The sequence below is a fragment of the Saccostrea cucullata genome, unplaced genomic scaffold (assembly GCF_032062105.1).
Source record: "Saccostrea cucullata isolate Sc308-1 unplaced genomic scaffold, CSIRO_AGI_Scuc_v1 ctg11265, whole genome shotgun sequence".
Classification (NCBI taxonomy): Eukaryota; Metazoa; Mollusca; class Bivalvia; order Ostreida; family Ostreidae; genus Saccostrea; species Saccostrea cuccullata.
In genome coordinates this window covers 2,346-21,894 of record NW_026923665.1, presented here as the reverse complement: position 1 = coordinate 21,894, position 19,549 = coordinate 2,346, and the positions used below count along the sequence as shown (strand labels likewise).

At 35.2% G+C, this 19,549-nt stretch overlaps 1 protein-coding gene and 1 long non-coding RNA gene across 5 annotated transcripts; one reads left to right on the top strand and one right to left on the bottom strand.

Moving 5' to 3' along the window:
• Positions 1-6,411: 6,411 nt before the first annotated feature.
• On the bottom strand, positions 6,412-8,085 carry LOC134264612 (uncharacterized). 4 transcript variants are annotated; one of them, XR_009991569.1, is made up of 4 exons: positions 8,008-8,085; positions 7,671-7,779; positions 7,082-7,178; positions 6,412-6,956 (listed from the first exon to the last, which is right to left on the bottom strand). It is a non-coding gene; the product is annotated as an uncharacterized LOC134264612 (long non-coding RNA). The 4 variants fall into 4 exon arrangements; XR_009991570.1 differs by having other exon boundaries at positions 7,675-7,779; XR_009991567.1 differs by having other exon boundaries at positions 6,415-6,956; positions 7,671-8,071.
• Positions 8,086-8,399: 314 nt separating this feature from the next.
• On the top strand, positions 8,400-11,271 carry LOC134264611 (xanthine dehydrogenase/oxidase-like). Its single transcript, XM_062746892.1, has 9 exons — positions 8,400-8,450; positions 8,827-8,913; positions 9,041-9,232; positions 9,483-9,628; positions 9,990-10,071; positions 10,281-10,376; positions 10,704-10,832; positions 11,034-11,108; positions 11,215-11,271. Exons 1-9 carry the CDS (start codon positions 8,400-8,402, stop codon positions 11,269-11,271), a joined length of 915 nt encoding a protein of 304 aa, XP_062602876.1.
• The last annotated feature ends 8,278 nt before the right edge of the window (positions 11,272-19,549 follow it).

Here is a 19,549-nt window from a genome sequence, read left to right as displayed (position 1 = left end):
AGGGTTTAGACATGTCAATTTTTCGTTTTCAACGATAAAAAAGATTGGGGACTTAAATCAAGTCCCCAATGTTTTTTATGTCCCCATTTTACGACTTGCGTATCTGTAGCAGGTCCCCAGTATGGGGGAGCCACACACGCACACACACACACACACACACACACACACACACAGAATGTATGAATTTATGTCCTTGACCATTGAACTTTTGACCTCAAAATTAATATGGTCTTCCTTAAGTCAAAGGTACATGTACTTATGGTAGGCCATAGGGAGATGTGGTATAAAACATCATTGGAAAAGATGAAAAGGCCTCTCAAGATATTGCACAAAAATGAAAATGTTGAAACAGACAGAGTTTGTGAATTGACCATGACCTTTTGACCTCAACATCAATAGGGGTCTTCTCTAGACCATTTGGAGTTGTGTAAAATTTTATTGAAAATGCTCAAAGGCTTCTCAAGATTTGTGTGGAAACTAAGCGTTACAGACAGACAGAAAAACAGCTAGACAGATGGATGGACAGACAGACAATTAAATATCCTCCTAGGGATCTTTCCTTCTAGGGCATAGGAAGTTATGGTATGAAATTTAACTGCAAAAGCTCAAAGGGCTCTTAAGTCATTCATTGTGATCTGTAAAACTTTCATTTCCGGGCAATATCTCCAGAAGTTTTTCTACTACAAGTCCTATGCCCCTGCCTGCCCTTCTGAATGTGTCCGTCCTCAACTCTCCCCCCCCCCCCACCCCACACACACACACATATTCTCATTCTTTTTTTTCTAAAGTGGGAGACACAGATTTTTCTGAATTAGCTTGTTTAGTTCAGATTTGTCATATCATGTGTTAAGTAAACATACATAAACTTAAACCTTATGAACATGTACCTTAACTGAACATATGATTCTGATTTATTTTTATAATTTCATGAATTAAACTTTTTCTTTTAGTGCCACAGCCCCAGGATACAGATCAATTACTCCAGGCAACCCGTATAATCCAACGTCCATTCAACTCCCGTACTAGATTGTGATTTTGTTGTTTGTTTAATAAATTCGATTGTACAACTTTCAAGACTTGTCATATTGATACAATCAAATCAAGCGGCGATCCAATCCCGTTATCCGAATAGTCCAATCGGGATTTGGTTTTGTAAATTAGTGCGCATATACATTTTCCAGTTTACAACCTGAAATTGGTGTAAACAATGTTTAAATCAAGTAATTCAACACAACAATAAATGAGTTAGTTGATATCTGTGACAGTGATGTAGATCTATATGCTATATATGCTCCTGTCTCGGAGAAGTATTGACAAATCGAGGTTTGAAGTTTATATTGTCAAAAATACCTTCCAACAGGAAGCTTTCTCTGACGTTCTTTCACAGGGTACATATGTAATATATTCAGGTTGTGGAAGTGATTTCGTCTTGAAAAGTTTAAAATGTGAGCATTGAGTCCTCTACCAAAATTGTGAAATTCACGGCCCCAGGGTCAGGGGTTCTAGTGCTAGGGCGGGGCTATATAGATTATATAGTGAAAATGCATGATTTCTTTGAAAATCTTCTTCTCTGCTCCTGGGAATTAAGTAAACTAACTAAGTACATAGTTATGATGAGCAAGAGTGCCTCTTCCAAAATTGTGAATTTTGTGGCCCCAGGGTCAGGGGTTCTGGTGTTAGGGCGGGGCACTATTGGTTATATAGTGAAAATGCATTTATTCTTTGAAAATCCTCTCCTCTGATTCTGGGTATTAAATAAACTAACTAAGTACATAGTTATGATGAGCAAGAGTGCCTCTTCCAAAATTGTGAATTTTGTGGCCCCAGGGTCAGGGGTTCTGGTGTTAGGGCGGGGCTATATACAGTGGACCCTCATTTATCCGGACGCTTTGGTTCCCAGTCAATTTGTCCGGATATGTGAAGCATCCAGATATCTGAATCACCAGTTAAACAAGACAGAATAACATTTTAAAATTTCGTTCCGATGAAAAATCGTCCGGACACTGAAGCATCCGGATATCTGGCGTCCGGATATCTGAAGGTCCACTGTAGATTATATAGTGAAAATGCATGATTTCTTTGAAAATCTTCTTCTCTGCTCCTGGGTATTAAGTAAACTAACTAAGTACATAGTTATGATGAGCAAGAGTGCCTCTTCCAAAATTGTGAATTTTGTGGCCCCAGGGTCAGGGGTTCTGGTGTTAGGGTGGGGCACTATTGGTTATATAGTGAAAATGCATTTATTCTTTGAAAATCCTCTCCTCGATTCTGTGTATTAAATAAACTAACTAAGTACATAGTTATGATGAGCAAGAGTGCCTGTTCCAAAATTGTGAATTTTGTGGCCCCAGGGTTATGGGTTCTGGTGTTAGGGCGGGGCACTATTGGTTATATAGTGAAAATGCATTAATTCTTTGAAAATCTTCTCCTCTGATTCTGGGTATTAAATAAACTAACTAAGTACATAGTTATGATGAGCAAGAGTGCCTCTTCCAAAATTGTGAATTTTGTGGCCCCAGGGTCAGGGGTTCTGGTGTTAGGGCAGGGCTCTATTGATCATATAGTGAAAATGCATTAATTCTTTGAAAATCTTCTTCTTTGCTCCTGGGTTTTATGCCAATGATCTAAGAATATATATTTATGATGGAGGAAGGGGCATCTAGCAAAATGGTTATTTTTTTATGCCCCCCCCCTTCCTGGGTTGGGGGGTGGGGTGGTGGTACATAGTCTGAAAATAAAATTAATGCTTTGAAATCTGCTCTTAGGTATTAATCAACCATATATGATAAAATTTGCAAAATTTTGAAATATGTGGCCCCAAGATCAGGGGTTCCTTTGGGATGATGTGCACAACTAGTTATAAAGCAGAAGTGCATTTTCTCTATGTTACTCTGATCTACCTTTTGGTATTAAGTAAATAGAGTAAGCATGCTAAGTCTATAATTATGATAAGCAATGGTGCCTCTTTCAATATTGTGAATTGCGAATTTCATGGCCTCTGGTTTAAAACAGGAACCAAATTTAATAATTTGAAAGTTGTTGCCCAATACTCAGGTGACCTATAAGGCCCGTGGGCCTCTTGTTTGTGTAAAAGTGGGTCAAACTCCAAGGTCTAAGTCAAAAGGTCAAATATGGTGGTACCCAAAGAAAGGTCTTCTCACAAGGGACACACAAGTGAAATATAAAAGTCATAGCTCCACTAAATCAAAAGTTATGGGCAAGGTTAAAGTTTTTGTGACAGACGGACAGACGAATGAGATTTAATGTCCCCTTGCTTTCGCTAAAGCGGGGGACAATAAAGAAGGCAATAAATTGTTATTTTATTCATTATGGTTTTATTTTGATCGGGATTGGTCCAAAATGAATTTTTTTTTTCAATTTGCCATTTCATTTCAATTTCTTGCCAAAAAGACTGAGACTAGTCAAAATTCACATATACTTTGATCATTAGTAAACTTTAAGTGAATCATTGTGCATACGTACAGATATTTCTCCATCAGATAATAAAGGCTTGTCATAATTTTTAATTCTTATACCACCAACCTTTCACTTGCTATTTGACTTGGAATTAAAGTCATGACACTCCTTAGGTTCATAAACAGTACCTGTATCAGGTTCCATTGAGCAATCTTTGTATCAAGTACAAGCTCCTAGTACAAGCTCCTAGTATTTCTACATTGTCAAGTTAAAGCCTTAAAAAAATAATTTTACACTATTCTGCCTGTAACTTTCAACTTGCTGCATTGACACTGGATTAAAATAAGAATTTTCCTTATTTCAAAAACAATACCTGTACCAATTCTTTTCCAAATAAAGTTTTAGCCTAGACATTTTTTTTTCCTTTTTTCTACCAGTGACCTTGAAATCGCCAAAATGACCTTGGATAAAGGTCAAGGCATATTCTTTGATCATAAGCAATATCTGTACCGAGTATGAGCTTCCACTGACTCTCCATTACAAAGTCAAGTTATGTCATACCTTTTTTCTACTAGTAACCTTGAACTAAACGGAATGACTGGATAAGATCATGACACATTTTTGGGTCATAAGCAATCCCTGTACCAGGTTTGAGCTTCCAGTGATTCTTTCTACAAGTTATGACCCAGACAAAAATTTCATACTTTTAGGCCAGTGACCTTGAACTTGCAGGAATGACCTTGTGTCAGATCAGGACTAACTGTCGGGTCATTACAAGCAAGCTCTATAACAAGTATAAGCTTCCAATGTTTCCATATATCAAAGTTAGAGCCTAAAAAAAATTACATTCACAGACAATGTGATTCCTATATGTCTCTAAAACTTCCTTTGTTTGGGGTAAAAAGAGAAGTTTCATTTCAAGGAATACATGTTTGAAATATGAAAGCCCTAGCACTAATCATTCACATCATTTTTTTTACCAAAGTAGGTCAAAGTCTAACTTAAAGGTTAAAAAAAGTTCAAAAGGAATGGCCATGGGTAGTAAAAATTAGTAAAGAACTTTATTCGGTTATAACCAATATTTGCCCCCAAAATCAAACTTTGATGGAAATATATTTAATTAAGTTCTTAAACAGGGGAGTATATGCTGACTTCAAAGCACTGAATATTTTCAAAAGTAATGATGTCATATGTACGTAATGACGTCACAAACATGACGTAAATCTCAGTCTTTTATGAATTTCAGAAAAATGTACATATTTCGTCGATATTTTGAGTAAAAGTCACCGAGCGCATGTGTGTTCAGGATCAATATTTTGATATAATGTGTAGAATGATAATATCAATGAAATATGTCAATATTGTTCCTGAACAAACTTGCGCTCTATAAATTTTAAAGCTAAAATTGTTGAAATTTTGTCCATTTTGTCCTCTCTCTGAAAAAGGATATAAAATCGGACTAGTTTGTGACGTCATTATGAAAAACAAAAATAGTGAATACACTGCTTTGACACTATAATATTTTCTGTTAATTTATATTTCTCATACAATTTATTGAATTCAGCATATTTCAGGAAGTTTTCAAAATTTGACTTTTGTGGGGGCAAATATATGCAATATACCGCATATAGTTCTTTGGAGACACATAAACAGACAGACAGTTTATCAAAATATGCCCCCAAATCTTCAATTATAGAGGTGGAATAAAAACTCAACAAGTTTAATTCCATGACAAACAGACTGTATAATAGTGTATTTTAATATACATGATAAATTCAAACTGATATAAATTAATCATGTATCACAAGGGACAAACACAGTTTTTACAATTACATGTACATCAGTTATGCTTTTCAAGAAAAATTGAAAAAATATGAAACATCTAGAAAATCTTCATATACTACTTGTGTATGAGGTAGAACATGCTTATAGAACTTGACAAGGAAAAATATTTCATAAAAAAACTTAAATAGCTTAGAATCTCAGTAACAACTAAAAGAAGGAAAAAGTGTTGCATACAAAGATAAAACTAAATTAGATAAGCAAGAAACCCATGGGCCACATCTGTCACCTGAGTAACTTTGGCCATTATGTTATTAAACAGAATTCCCCCTAATACCTCGGGCTATCTTGACCTTTTCCAATCCCCAGGGGTCATGATCCAAGCAATTTAGAATCTACACTAGTAACATTACCCCAGGATGCTTCCACAGAAGTTTTAGCTTTTCTGGCCCAGTGGTTCTCGAGAAGATTTTTTTATGACCCCACCCTATTTTTGTATATTCTTGACAATTTCCCCTCAGAAGGGGACTTTATTTTTATAATTTAAACTCCCACTACCCAAGGATGTTTTGTACTAAGTTTGGTCAAAATTGGCCCAATGGTTCTCAAGAATAAGCTGAAAATGTGAAAAGTTTACAGATGAATGGACAGTCAGACTGATGGACGACGGACAACAGGTGATCAGAAAATCTCATATGAGCTAAAAACTGCAAGGCCTGCTATGTAAATCAAAGGAGAGAAAATATAAAAGAATTTAGATTTTGTATATTGTTATATTTATTTATAATCTAAAACACTAAAAAATAATAATGTTACAATGAGATCACTTTATCTTTTCTAGCAATTTTCAAACTAAAATTAGATATCATTGAGATAGTGGCCATCTCAAAGGGTCACACTTTCAGCAATGAACATAAAAATGTAAAGTAGCTGAAAGGGGTTTTAACCTTGACTCTTGGCCTAGAAACTTTGTTCAAGGTTACTACACATCCATTGACCAGTGGCACTCTGTGAGAGAAGTATTAGCCACATTAGACCAAGGGGAGAAAGCATATGCTCTGGACAAGGATTCACACAAAAAAAATACCTCCCTTTCTCTAATAAGCTTAGATATTCAGACAAGCACTGATTTACCTCTCTTGATATTTTTGCTTAAAAATCCAATCTTTAACTTTTTTAAATTAAAAAATATAATATACAGACACAAAAAAACATTCAGAAAAAATAACTTAGTATATGAAAAGTTGTACAATAATGTAGTAACACAAGTTTGAGTGATCTGCTGTGGATGTCATATGAGTTATCCTTAATGAGTTATGTACTCAGCATGGTACACTGAATCCTGAGAATTAAGCTGTTTACTGTGTCCATCACTTTGTAGATATTAGTACATACTCAACTCTGTCCATTGGATTCTGTGAGTTAAGCTATTTAGTGTGTCCATCACTTTGTAGATAACAATGTACTCAGCACAGCCCATTGAATTTTGTCAGTTAAGCTATTTAGTGTGTCCATCACTTTGTAGATATATAACAATGTTCTCAGCACGGTCCATTGAATTCTGTCAGTTAAGCTATTTAGTGTGCCCATCACTTTGTAGATATATAATAATGTACTCAGCACTATCCATTGAATTCTTTGAGTTGAGTTATTTAGTGTGTCCATCACTTGCAGTCCAAACCTTAAATTACTCTCTGCACTATTGTTGAAGCATATTTGTCTGCTATCAAAGAAACATGAAATTGATGGCAGTCTGCCTGTAAAAAAAGAAATCACAAGGACTCAACATAAATATTAATAAAATCTTAATAAATGAAAAATAGCTAACATATTTTTACAGAATAGAAGGATTTTGCAGAGCTAAATTGTACATGTGTCTTACCTTTATTTTCAGGTCCCATAGTTGATCTCTTTGGAGTCTTGAGGAATCATGTTGATCTGCTTTTGGAAACAGGATCAATGCCAGCATAACCGTCTGCCTATTAACAAAAAGACACTAAGAATCCAAGCAATGAGAGAGTCAAAATCTCCTTTAATTCACATAATGCAAGGTCTATAGAGCTTTACATGCATCTGATCTGACTAACCATCAATGTTTAGGTTAGACAGTAGTAAGTCCTTACTTTCCACATTCTTGTTAACTGATTGAGATCAGTCTCATCTTCTACTTGTTAACAAAGGAAATCCAAAGATAATGAAAAAAACATGAACAAAAATACCTTGTGACCAAATGTTCACCTGAGTCACCTGACTTTGTCATCAAAAGAAAAATTCTTAATTCATATTTTTTTTACTAATCCTAGTCCAAAGGGATCATGATGTAACCTAATTTGAAACAACACATCCTCGGGATGCCCTATTGTTATTGCAACACAGTCTTGCTGTTGTGCAGCAGAAGTAAATCCCCCGGACCTATGATTTGATAAGTGTATAAAGAAAATTTGTAAATTGCAAAAAATAAATCTTTTTACCCACTCCTTAATCAGATATTGGCTGCTGTACAAAGCTTGGCAATAGACTCTTCTTTTTCTTCACTTGGTCAGCACTGGTCCTCTTCCCTTGTCAAATTCCTTGAAAATACTTGATGGAGAGAAGATAAGCAATAATACAAAGCAATGTAATAATCACAGAAATTCAAATGAACATAATCATTACAACATTATTAGCTTGAAAATCAAAAAGCAAATAAAGACAATAAGGTTATGATAGCTAGGAATAAGGTGGAATATTGGGGCAAGGAGAGGAAAGCATAGTTACTTTAGAGTAGGGAGGACAAAGATATGTCAGAAATAATTAAATAAAAAATACTTGTAAGACTCCTGCCTGTTAAAGTGGGTCATGATGAAGTTCCATAGGTAAAAAAGAAGTAAAGTCTGATTCTTACGAAGTTCCAATCTAATTCTTCTCATGGCTGCAGCGGAATGGGAAAGGGACTCTTCCTCAATTAGAATTCCTGGTCAGTAACTTTCTTCTGCTTAAAAAGATAAAACAGAGACACAAAAGGGGAAACACTTGCACTTCATACCAAGTGAGAAGCTTCAGTAAAAAGCAGCTTGTTGCTTACCACTTTTGAAACATAATACCTGCAAAACACAGACAGGAATAGACTCTTCTTATACATGTATTAATGACCTTGGTCCTCCATTGTTGTTCCACTTCTGAATCAAAGGGGAACTGAAATCTGTCAATTGAAGGTCCAGATGTTAAAGCTTGGTACAGCCAACATCAATAGGCAAGCAAAGATACAAGAAGTAAAATTTGAATCTTACCCTGCTTTCTGCTGCTGTATGCAGTTCAATGAGAGAGGGCCCTCTTCACTTCAAGATCCTGTTCAGCCTTAAAAGTATTCCTCTTAAAAAGATAAAACTTGCACTTCATACCAAGTGAGAAGATTTCTTAAATAAACTAGTGGCCAATGGGCAATATGCTCACCTAAGCATATTGGCTTGTGGTCATTGCTCTATATAATCTTAAGGAATTCTATTATACGCGAAAATGAAATTTTCGCGAGCAAACCGTCTCGCGTAATTGCGCGAAAATAAAGTTCTCGCGAATAAAAAGTGATTTACAGTATATATGAATATTTTTACATGAATTTAAAATACTTGTATTCTCTCTGAACTACAGGTTGGCTTTACTAAGGATGGAAAAATTACAGCTCTTGAATGTGACCTTTACAACAATGCTGGACATAGCTTGGATCTCTCAGGTGCTGTAAGTAAATTACACATCTATGTGAATGAGTTATAAAATTTCATATTCTGAAATCATAATTATTTGAAATCCTAGGCATTATACTATGAATTTAACAGAAATATTTTTCAAATGATTTTATTTACAGGTAATGGACAGAGCTTTATTCCACAGTGATGCCAGCTATAAGATTCCTAACATCAGAGTGTCTGGACACCTCTGTAAAACTAACATTCCTTCCAATACAGCATTCCGGGGATTTGGTGGACCACAAGGCATGTTTATAACAGAAACCTGGATAGAGCAGATTGCCTCAACTTTAGGCATTTCAGCAAAACAGGTACCTCTTTCAAATCTGTATTTTTTTGACATATGTCACAAAGTTCATGTTCAGTAATGTATGTTTTATCTCTTTTGAGTCTTTAACAATTACACTGTTTAAAAATTGAATGAAAGATTGTTAACTAGAGTAATGTACATGTAGTAATGATCAAGGTTTCAGCTGGGAAAAGAGCAGGACATCCACACCCTCCTTCCTTTTATAATAGCCAATGTTTCATTACGATAATTTTTATTTCATGTATATTTAGGTCAGGGAAATCAACATGTACAATGAAGGGGAGACAACCCACTTTAACCAGGCTCTCCGTCAGTGTAACATCAAACGCTGCTGGAGCGAGTGTCTGGAGAGAAGTGATTACTGTAATAGGAAGAAGGACATTGATATATTTAACAGGTAACTGTATACAGGGTTATTTTCACCCCGCCTTATTTTTGCCCTTAAACACTTGTAAACATTTTTGCCCCATCTTAGATTCGACCAATCACAGTTTTGTTCAAGAAATTATACTGTGTTCTTTGAATTCGCCCCAATTTAAATTCTCCCAACCAAGGTTAGGACGAAAGGGATGAAAATAAAATGGGGGGCGAAAATTTCCCTGTAGACAGTTTTTTTGCAATGGAACTTGCTATAGTTCTGAATTATAAGATAATTTGAACGTATCTGTTAATTGATCAAAGTATGTGGAAATCCTTATCAAAGATCAGTTTCAAATTCCTCAAAAAATTTGTGCTGTAACAGAAACATGTAATTTTAGTGAAAACCGATGGAAAAAGAGGGGAATATCCATTATCCCAACAAAGTTTGGAATCTCATACACTGCATTGTTTCTTAACCAGGTGAGCTTTCTGATTTGTTCAAATAATTTGATTTTGATATACAGGTATAGTGACTATTTTTACTTGAAGATTGTCGTGTATGAGGGGGCAGATAGTCTTAAAAGTTTATATATTTTTTTTCTTATGTGCATATGTGTATTTTGTAGAGATTCAAATAGAGTTGTTTCCCTTCTATTACTTGGTCATATTTAATGTTGTTTCATTATCAGGCTGGAGCTTTGGTCATCATCTACAAGGACGGGTCAGTCCTGATCACACATGGAGGTACAGAAATGGGACAAGGACTTCACACCAAAATGATCCAGGTACATCACACATAAAACAAATATTGCTTTGATATCCCCTCACAGCAAAGTTGAAGGATATATATGATGGCATTTACTTTGCATCGGGATTGATGTTGAATGCTTTGTGAGATAATGCTCTGCTTTGCGATGCCTTGTCATGTGTTTATTCCCCCTCCTCTCCATTTCTTTGCTGTAGAAGTTGTCTTTTACCTTTGGATATGCATGTAATCCTATCCTTGTTCCAAAGTATGAACATAATTGGATCTCCTTCTCAATTTATACATATAAATAATGTGTAGATTCCCTCAGTTGCTAATTGTTAACTCATTTTCTAAATTTCTTAAGGTTGCTGCCAGGACATTAAGAATTCCTGCCTCTAAGATACACATTAGTGAGACGAGTACTAACACAGTCCCCAATACGTCGGCTACTGCAGCCAGTGCCAGCTCAGATCTGAACGGAATGGCCATCCAGGTAAGAATGATGAAAAAAATGGATATATCAGATAAGCAACATTCATTCATTTTGAGAATTATTTTCTTATCTATCAAGTGCAATTAATTAGAAAGATAAATATTAAATATTAAACTATATTTGTAAGATATATGGAAGTAGATATGTGTTCATATAAATTTAGCTGTAAAGATAAACATAAGTCATCTTCTTCCATTACAGAATGCATGTCAAATTTTGCTAGAGAGACTGGAACCGTATATAAATGCAAACCCCAAAGGATCATGGGAAGACTGGGTAAACATTTCCATCATATTTTTACTTGCAAATACTCATCATTTCTTGGGTCTCCAATATCACTTTCCCACCATTATGCTTATGTGAAAGTCAATATATTTTACAGGTAAATGCAGCATATTTTGACAGAACAAGTCTATCCACAACAGGATTCTACAAGTAAGGTCAAAATGTCAAGAGAGATGTTGATAGAAATGCATTCAATCCATATTTATACAGTTATTATAAAGTAATGCAATATACATAAATCCAATATTTATTTAATAATTAAGAAACAAACTTATTTACCCACTGAAATGTTCTATTTCTTTACACCCCTACCCCAAAATTTGTTTCATATATTTTCATGTTCCCCAAACAGCTCCCCAACCCTTTGTTGGTGCCATATTCCCTGTAAGCTTCATTAAACAAGACTAACTCTGTGCACTTTGACTTTAACAAATACCTTAATTACAATATATAACCTACACTCCTGCTAAGCTGTCTAACTATCATCTAAAGCCTACACTACTACACATTTTAATATACAATATATTACATGCACCAAAAGGAAATCACTATTTTTTGTATTTTTCATTTCACTCGTTCCAAATGCACGCACGTGCGTGCACGTGCATGATGACCATACCTTCTTGTAGGAGCTACCTTACATCTACTATACAAATCCCATCCTGTTCTGAATGCAAGGGAGAAAGCATTTCAAAGCCAATCAGAGGTGGCACTCGTGCTTCCTGTAGAATTCAAACTCAAGAGGTCAAAGCCTGAAAAAGTTTTAACATTTCAATTGGAAAGCCAAATAATATTGGGATTTAAAGTTTTTTTTAATCAGATTGCAGCACGCAGGTATGCGCACTTTTTCATGAAAATTCTTATATATCTGCTGTTCATCTTCATAATGTGGTCAGTTAAAAATTTCAAAGGATTATGCTTAAACAAGAGATAAACAAACACATCAAAGGAGAATCATGCTCACATTTTGCTATTTTGACAAATGACAAACTTCATTTACTAATATATACTTATAAATTTGTTTCACAACCTTTCTTCAATATTGGTTGCTGCATAATTATATGGGACATTTCTCGTGTTGCTGTCTAACTTGCAAGCACATGTGCATCACATGCTTTCACTGAAAAATTTTATATTACAGACTGTAGATCACCCTAATGTTGACTATGTAAAATTTCAAAAGAATGCAACAAATCACAAAAAGATACTTACCACTTTCAGCCATGTCAGCTGCTGAAAGCACACGTGCATGCGCGTGCGTCTTCCTCTCTTTGACCCTTCCTCATTTTTGTTCTATTCCCATATCCTTAAAGTATAAAACTGGCACAATGTTAGTCAAAACTTGAGTTAAGATATGCAACATATATTGGTCATTTTAACTTTGGGCCATGTTGCGCTGCTCTTGCATAGCAGTGCGCGCAAATGGACTCCTACATCTGCTTTACCCTGGTTTTACCTCCATGTGTTGTTTACTCTTCCCAGTCCCTGAAAGAAAAACTGGCACAATGTTAATAAAACTTCAAAAAGAATGCAACAAATCAACGAAAAGTTACTTACCACTGTTGAACGGCCATGTTTTGCTGTATAGAGATGGAAATAACTCGTCATCTCGTCTTCCTCTGTTGGTCAACCCTGCTCCTCCATCGTTGTTCCTCTTCCGAGTCCCTGAGAGTATAAAACTGGCACAATGTTAGTAAAACTTCAAAAGACTGCAACAAATCAAGAAAAGTTACTAACCACTTTGGGCCATGTTGGCTGCTGTATAAGCTTGACATTTTGAAATGCTTTTTTGATGTATTACAAATTCTCTTACTTTTTGAGATATAAAGAAAAACTTATGGCCCCTCCAGTCCCTTAATTTTAGGGGCCAGTCCCTTTTTTTCGAAATCATAAAACTGGCACAATGTTCTATATGTTAAACAAAATTTTCAAAAGAATGCAACAATATCACAAAAAGTTGTAAAAATTTTGAAATTCGCAATAGGACAATTTTCGGGCCATGAGAGGCTGCGCGCGGCACTTCCGATAAAAATGAAATTCATTTTGCACTTCCTATCTTAGGACTATCATACCTGAAATTTTCACGTCCATCGTTGTTTTTCGTTCGCAGTCCCTGAAAGTATAAAACTGGCACAATGTTAGTAAAACTTCAAAAGAATGCAACAAATCACGAAAAGTTTCTTACCACTTTGGGGGATGTTGGCTGCTGTATTTTGTTGGGTATTGGACTCGTCTGCTCTTCTGTCTCTGTTGGTCGACCCTGCTCCTCCATCGTTGTTCCTCTTCCGAGTCCTGAAAGTATAAAACTGTCACAATGTTAGTAAAACTTCAAAACAATGCAACAAATCACGAAAAGTTACTTACCACTTTGGGCCATTTTGGCTGCTCATTTAGAATGGAAATACATTCGTTTTCTTTTCATATTAAATCATCACTTATCTTTGGTTGTGACCCTGCTCCTCCATCGTTGTTCCTCTTTTAATGAGTCCCTGAAAGTATAAAACTGGCACAATGTTAGTAAAACTTCAAAAGAATGCAACAAATTATGAAAATTTATTGACACTTAGGGCCATATTGCTGGAAAATATCCACTGGTTGGGAATTTGATAGCAAAAAATGAAAAATACCGGTTGTGTTTTTCATGTATTACTCGTACCTAATTTCACTCCCGAATTTACTAATTAGTTAATTTCCTCTTCCCAGATTAAATACCTTTATTTGTGTAAAGTATAAAACTGGCACAATGTTAGTAAAACTTCAAAACTATACAACAATTCCACGAAAAGTTACTTACCACTTTGGGCCATGTTGGCTGCTGTATAGAGATGGGAAATGGACTCGTCATCTCGTCTTCCTCTGAATGGTTTCACCCTGCTTAGAATTTTGTTCCCCCTTTCCGCATTGCTGCTAGCCAGCGGTGATAAAAACTGGCACACATGTTACACTAACACCAACACAGAATGCAACAAATTTACAAAAGTTACTTACCACTTTTCAGGGTTCTCATGTTGGCTGCTGTATTGCATAGATGCAAATGGACTCTTCATCTCGTATTCCTTAGGTCGACCCTGCTCCTCCATCGTTGCTCCTCTTCCGAAACCCTGAAAGTATAAAACTGGCACAATGTTAGTAAAACTTCAAACTAATGCAACAAATCACGAAAAGTGTTATATTACCACTTAGGGCCATGTTTGTTGTATGACAGGGAAATGGACTTGTCATCTCTTCTTCCTCTGATTGTTTGAAGGATTGTTCCTCCATAAAACAGAAAAGTTCCTATGAATCCCAGTCATTAAAGTATAAACTGGCACAATGTTTCAATGTAAAACTTCAAAATATATGCTTTTAACAAATTATTTATAAAGTTACTTACCACTTTGGGCCATGTTGGCTGCACATAGAGAAAAAAAATGGATAACTTCATCACTGTCTTCCTCTCATTATGTCGATCCTGCAATCCTACCACTACGTCGACGTCTTGATAATCAAATAGATAAAATTAAGACAGATTGGAATTTTGAATGTTAGTAAAAACTTTTTTCAATTTTCAAGAATGCAACAAAATCACGTAAAAGTTATTATCCAAATAAAATTATTCAGAAGTTGTTTTTCTGGTTAAGGGTGGTCTTTTCCTACAGTTTGTCATTGTTTACCCTGGTCCTCCATCGTATTTCCATAAAGTATAAAACTGGCACAATTTTTATAACTATCAAAAGAATGCATATATTAATAAAGTTACTTATTTTTGTTGGGCCATGCTTGGGCTGTATAAACTAACATTGTATGACAAAATTTTGGTTAAACAAAGTATTTAAAAAATCACTATTAGAGAGGCGAAGTGACAATCAAATGCGCTATGGCTCTTTGCAACTGACTCACTATTCATGATAATTACTTAAGAATGCACACAATTTAAAAAACTTCAAAAGAATCACCAATTCGTTATAAAAAGTTATGGTCGAACATATTGGCTCATGTTGGCTGCTGTATAGAGATGGGAAATGGACTTGTCTATAAAGTTGAACTACTTACAATTTTTTAAAGCAAATTTGTCCTAAATTTTTGTCAATTTTATTGAGTCCCTGAAAGTATAAAACTGGCACAATGTTAGTAAAACTTCAAAAGAATGCAACAAATCACGAAAAGTTACTTACCACTTTGGGGCATGTTGGCTGCTGTAAAGAGATGGGAAATGGACTCGTCATCTCGTCTTCCTCTGTTGGTCGACCATGCTCCTCCATCGTTGTTCCTCTTCCGAGTCCCTGAAAGTATAAAACTGGCACAATGTTAGTAAAACTTCAAAAGAATGCAACAAATCACGAAAAGTTACTTACCACTTTGGGCCATGTTAGTGAACTAGACATCGTATAGAATTGAAAGATGGTAAAATTGTTTGATCAATTATGTTTCTGTATAGAGATGGGAAATGGACTCATCATCTCGTCTCCTTCTGTTGGTCGACCCTGCTCCTCCATCGTTGTTCCTCTTCCGAGTCCCTGAAAGTATAAAACTGGCACAATGTTAGTAAAACTTCAAAAGAATGCAACAAATCACAAAAATTCAAGTGAATAAAATCAGTACAACACAATTCGTTGAAAAATCAGAAAACAAGACAGTGAATTCAGGAAGACGAATGAAAGGGAAAGGGAAGGGGATAGTTAGTTATGTTAGAGTCAGCAGGGGCCAGGGGGTAGGGGAAAGAAAGGAGAAAATCAAAAATACTTCCATATAAGTTTCCTTTGCTGTTGCTGTGGCTTCTGGTGATTTTTCTTCTGAACTGTCTCAGCATTTCTGCTTCCTGTCAATTCAAAATCAATAGGTCAAAGCCTGACAAAGCCAACATCAATTGGAAAGCCAAAATACTGGGAAAAGGTACAAAGAGGTCAAGTATGAATCTTACCCCATTTTCTGCTCATGAATGCTGTTAAATGGGAAAGGGACTGCTCCTCACTTCAGGATCCTGGTCAGCCTCAAATTTCTTCTGCTCTTATAAAGAGAAAACAGACACATCATTGGGGAGACACTCTCATTTCACATGAAGTATGAAACTTCATTTAAAAGCATAGATAATCAAAGATTATGAAGCTCACATCGACGAATGTTATCAGTTTAAGTAATGCTAATCTCACATCATATTTCCTTACCAGTTAGTATTTATCCTGACAACAATATTCATGCAAATTCTGTTTAAATAGGTTTTAAAGTTCATTGAGAATTGACATTTTCCAAATACTTGAACCTGGTCACTCGTTTGAAGAATGCAGGTCAGATCCAGCATCCGGAGCAAGTTTCAAATGTCCATCTTTAGATGCATCATCCATGCAAGTTTGGTCAGGGTAGAGCTGGCACAATGTTGGGAAAAATTTCATCACTCATCTGGAAAAAGTACCACTTTGGGCATGTTGGCTGCTGTATCCCAATGCAAGTCTGGACTCGTCATCCTCTCCTAGACCCTGCTCATCCATGCTTGTTTTTCCCAGTCCCTGAAAGTATAAAACTGGCACAATGTTAGTAAAACTTCAAAAGAATGCAACAAATCCAAAAACCTTACCCTGGTCCATGTTGGCTCTGGAAAATGTGGGTCAGATCCAGCATCCGAAGCAAGTCTGGTAGTGTCCATTCCTTAATGCATCATCCATGCAATTTTGGTCCAGGTCCCTTATACTTACTAGAACATGGACTTGCTCCTAAAACTCTACCATGGCACAAATGCTAACCCTGAGGCTAGTGTCATGGTATAGCATAACTACATCTTGACTTTGTTGAGGTAAGTTCAAGTTCAAAATAAAGCTTCAATGTAAAAAAATTTTTTGCATTTGAATAACCTTCATCAATATCTCTAATTTGATTGTGATCATTCAACAGGTTAATAGTTATATTAGAATGACTATTTCAAAATATTTTGACCTTGCTCCAAAAATTTTGACTCTTTCACTCATCCATAAAATGTAGGTTGGATTCAAAAGAATCTAAACAAGCCTGGTAACTTACCACTTTGGGCCATGGTATGATTGGGAAAATAGGCCTTATAGTTACTTGGAAATGAGACTAGCTCAAAAAACTTTTAACCTAGTCACTCATATTAAAAATAAAGGCCAGATTCAGCATCCGAGGCAAGCCTGGTAGTGTACTTCCATATATTTTATTTTGGATGTACATGTTCGAAAAGTTACTTGTAAGTTTGGTCAAAATGGCTGGAAATGACACCTGCTTCAAAAACATTAACCTGATCATTCTTTTAAATTAGCTGAAATTGCAGTCTCTGAAACCCTGGTTATAAAACTGAAACATACTTGAAGCATCTTCAAAAGAATGCAACAAATCCGAAAAGTTACTTACCTAGGGCCATGTTGTGCTGTAAAAAGAAGTCTGCTCCAAAAACTTTCATCTGTTGGACACCAACACTTGCACTGATCCCATGGGTGTTCCTAATATTCCTGTACAAAACTGGCATAATGTTAGTAAAAAAATGATTAAAATGCAAATTTTTTACTGCCATCTCTGATTTGATGAATAAATCTATGCAAGTAAAATGTCATGCCGACAACCTCACCACTTGATTTCCAGCAGAATCCGGAAAAGGGGCAAAACATCATTGGCTGGGCTATTCCATTTGAGAAATGAAAGTACTGTTAAACGGCTGCATGTTGGAGAACACATAAGAAATATATATATCATACATAGCTGTAAAGAATGTTTTGAGAATTATTTTATTTTTTTTTTTTCAATTCAAAATGTTTTTCAACGGATACTCCAATATTTATGAGGTTTTTGGGATATTCTGCTGTATAGAGACTTTGTAATGATTAAAGTTCACTGTTATTTAGATGAGATAATTTCAATATTAAACCTTTCAACGTAAGAAACAGTAATTGACTAGGCCAATGGTTGACATTCAAAAGAATGCAACAAATCACGGATAACTTTTTATCCACTTTGGGCCATGTTGGGAATATATAGTGGAAAAGTGAGACTCGTCATCTCCTCTTCCTCTGTGAGTATATCTTGACAGATTTGACAACCAATATTTCTGAAAGTATAAATGTTGTAATGTTAGTAATACTTCACAGATTTAACCCAAAAATGTCTTTCTTTACTCTTATACCAGTGGAAATGGTTGTCTTTTTCAGTTTGTCTGTTTAAAACAATCATTAACATATGGGACCTGATAGTAAAATTACAAAGAGAAAAGTAATAAATATATAACTATGGTTTCTGCTTTTCAGTAACTCTGTTCAAACAATCAGTTCTCCTGATGTATGTTAAAAAAAGTTGACATAAATACCAATGATTAGAAATACAAAACTGTAATATTGTATATAAAAAAATAATTAAAGTTTGAGAAGTGAAAGAGGTAAAACAAAAGTTATCCACTTGCAATAAAGATCAACGATATGGCAATAAGACAACTTATTTCAGAAGATGTAATTTTTAATTAATTAGGAAAATATATAATGTGATAAATCATGTAAATCCTTGAACCAAGATTTGGGTTGCACCAAAGGTCAAAAAGTTACAAACTGCATTTTGATCTCAATATCAGAAATGCCGTTTGTTTCTCTCTTCCTCTGTTGAGGGTACCCCTCAAACACTCAAACCGCTTGAGTCCCTGAAAGTGTAAATCTGTTTTCATGTGTTTCCTAAAATTATAAGAATTAACAAATTAAAAAGTTAAAACTTACCACTTTTAATATTGGCTGCTGTATAGAAAATACTATGCATTTGTTTATTCACCGATCCTTGTCAGATTAACAAAAACTCCATGAAACCTCTTTTGAGTCCCTGAAGGTATAAAATCTGGCACAAGATTAGTAAGACTTCAAAACAATGCAACAAATCACAAAAATTCAAGTTAATAAAATCAGTACAACAAATTCATTAAAACTCAGAAAACAATTACAGTGAATTCAGGAAACATATATCTGCGACATAAAAGTTATGTTAGCATCAGCAGGGGCATTGCAGGAGAAAATCAAAAATACTTCCATATAAGCATTCTTTGCTGTTGCTGTGGCACTGGTAGTTTGATACAGACGAATTCTGGTGGATTTTTTTTACAATTAAATATAAAACTCAAAGTTTAAACTTACATATTGGAAAGTTTTTACTTTAATAAAAGAAGCAAGTGATAAGTGGGGTTACCCCATTTTCTGCTCATGAATGCTGTTAAATGGGAAAACTGCTCCTCACTTTAGGATCCTGCCAGCCTCAAATTTCTTCTCGTTCTTGTTTTGAGTGAAATCAGACACATCATAGGGGAGAACTCTCATTTCACATGAAGTTGGAACTTCATCTCCTAATATTCTGATAATCAAAACTTAACAGTAAATCACAATGTTATCAGTTTAATAATCCAAATCTCACATGTATTTATATACACAGTCATATTTAAAAAATATTCAAGCAAATTCTGTTTAAATAGGTTTTAAATT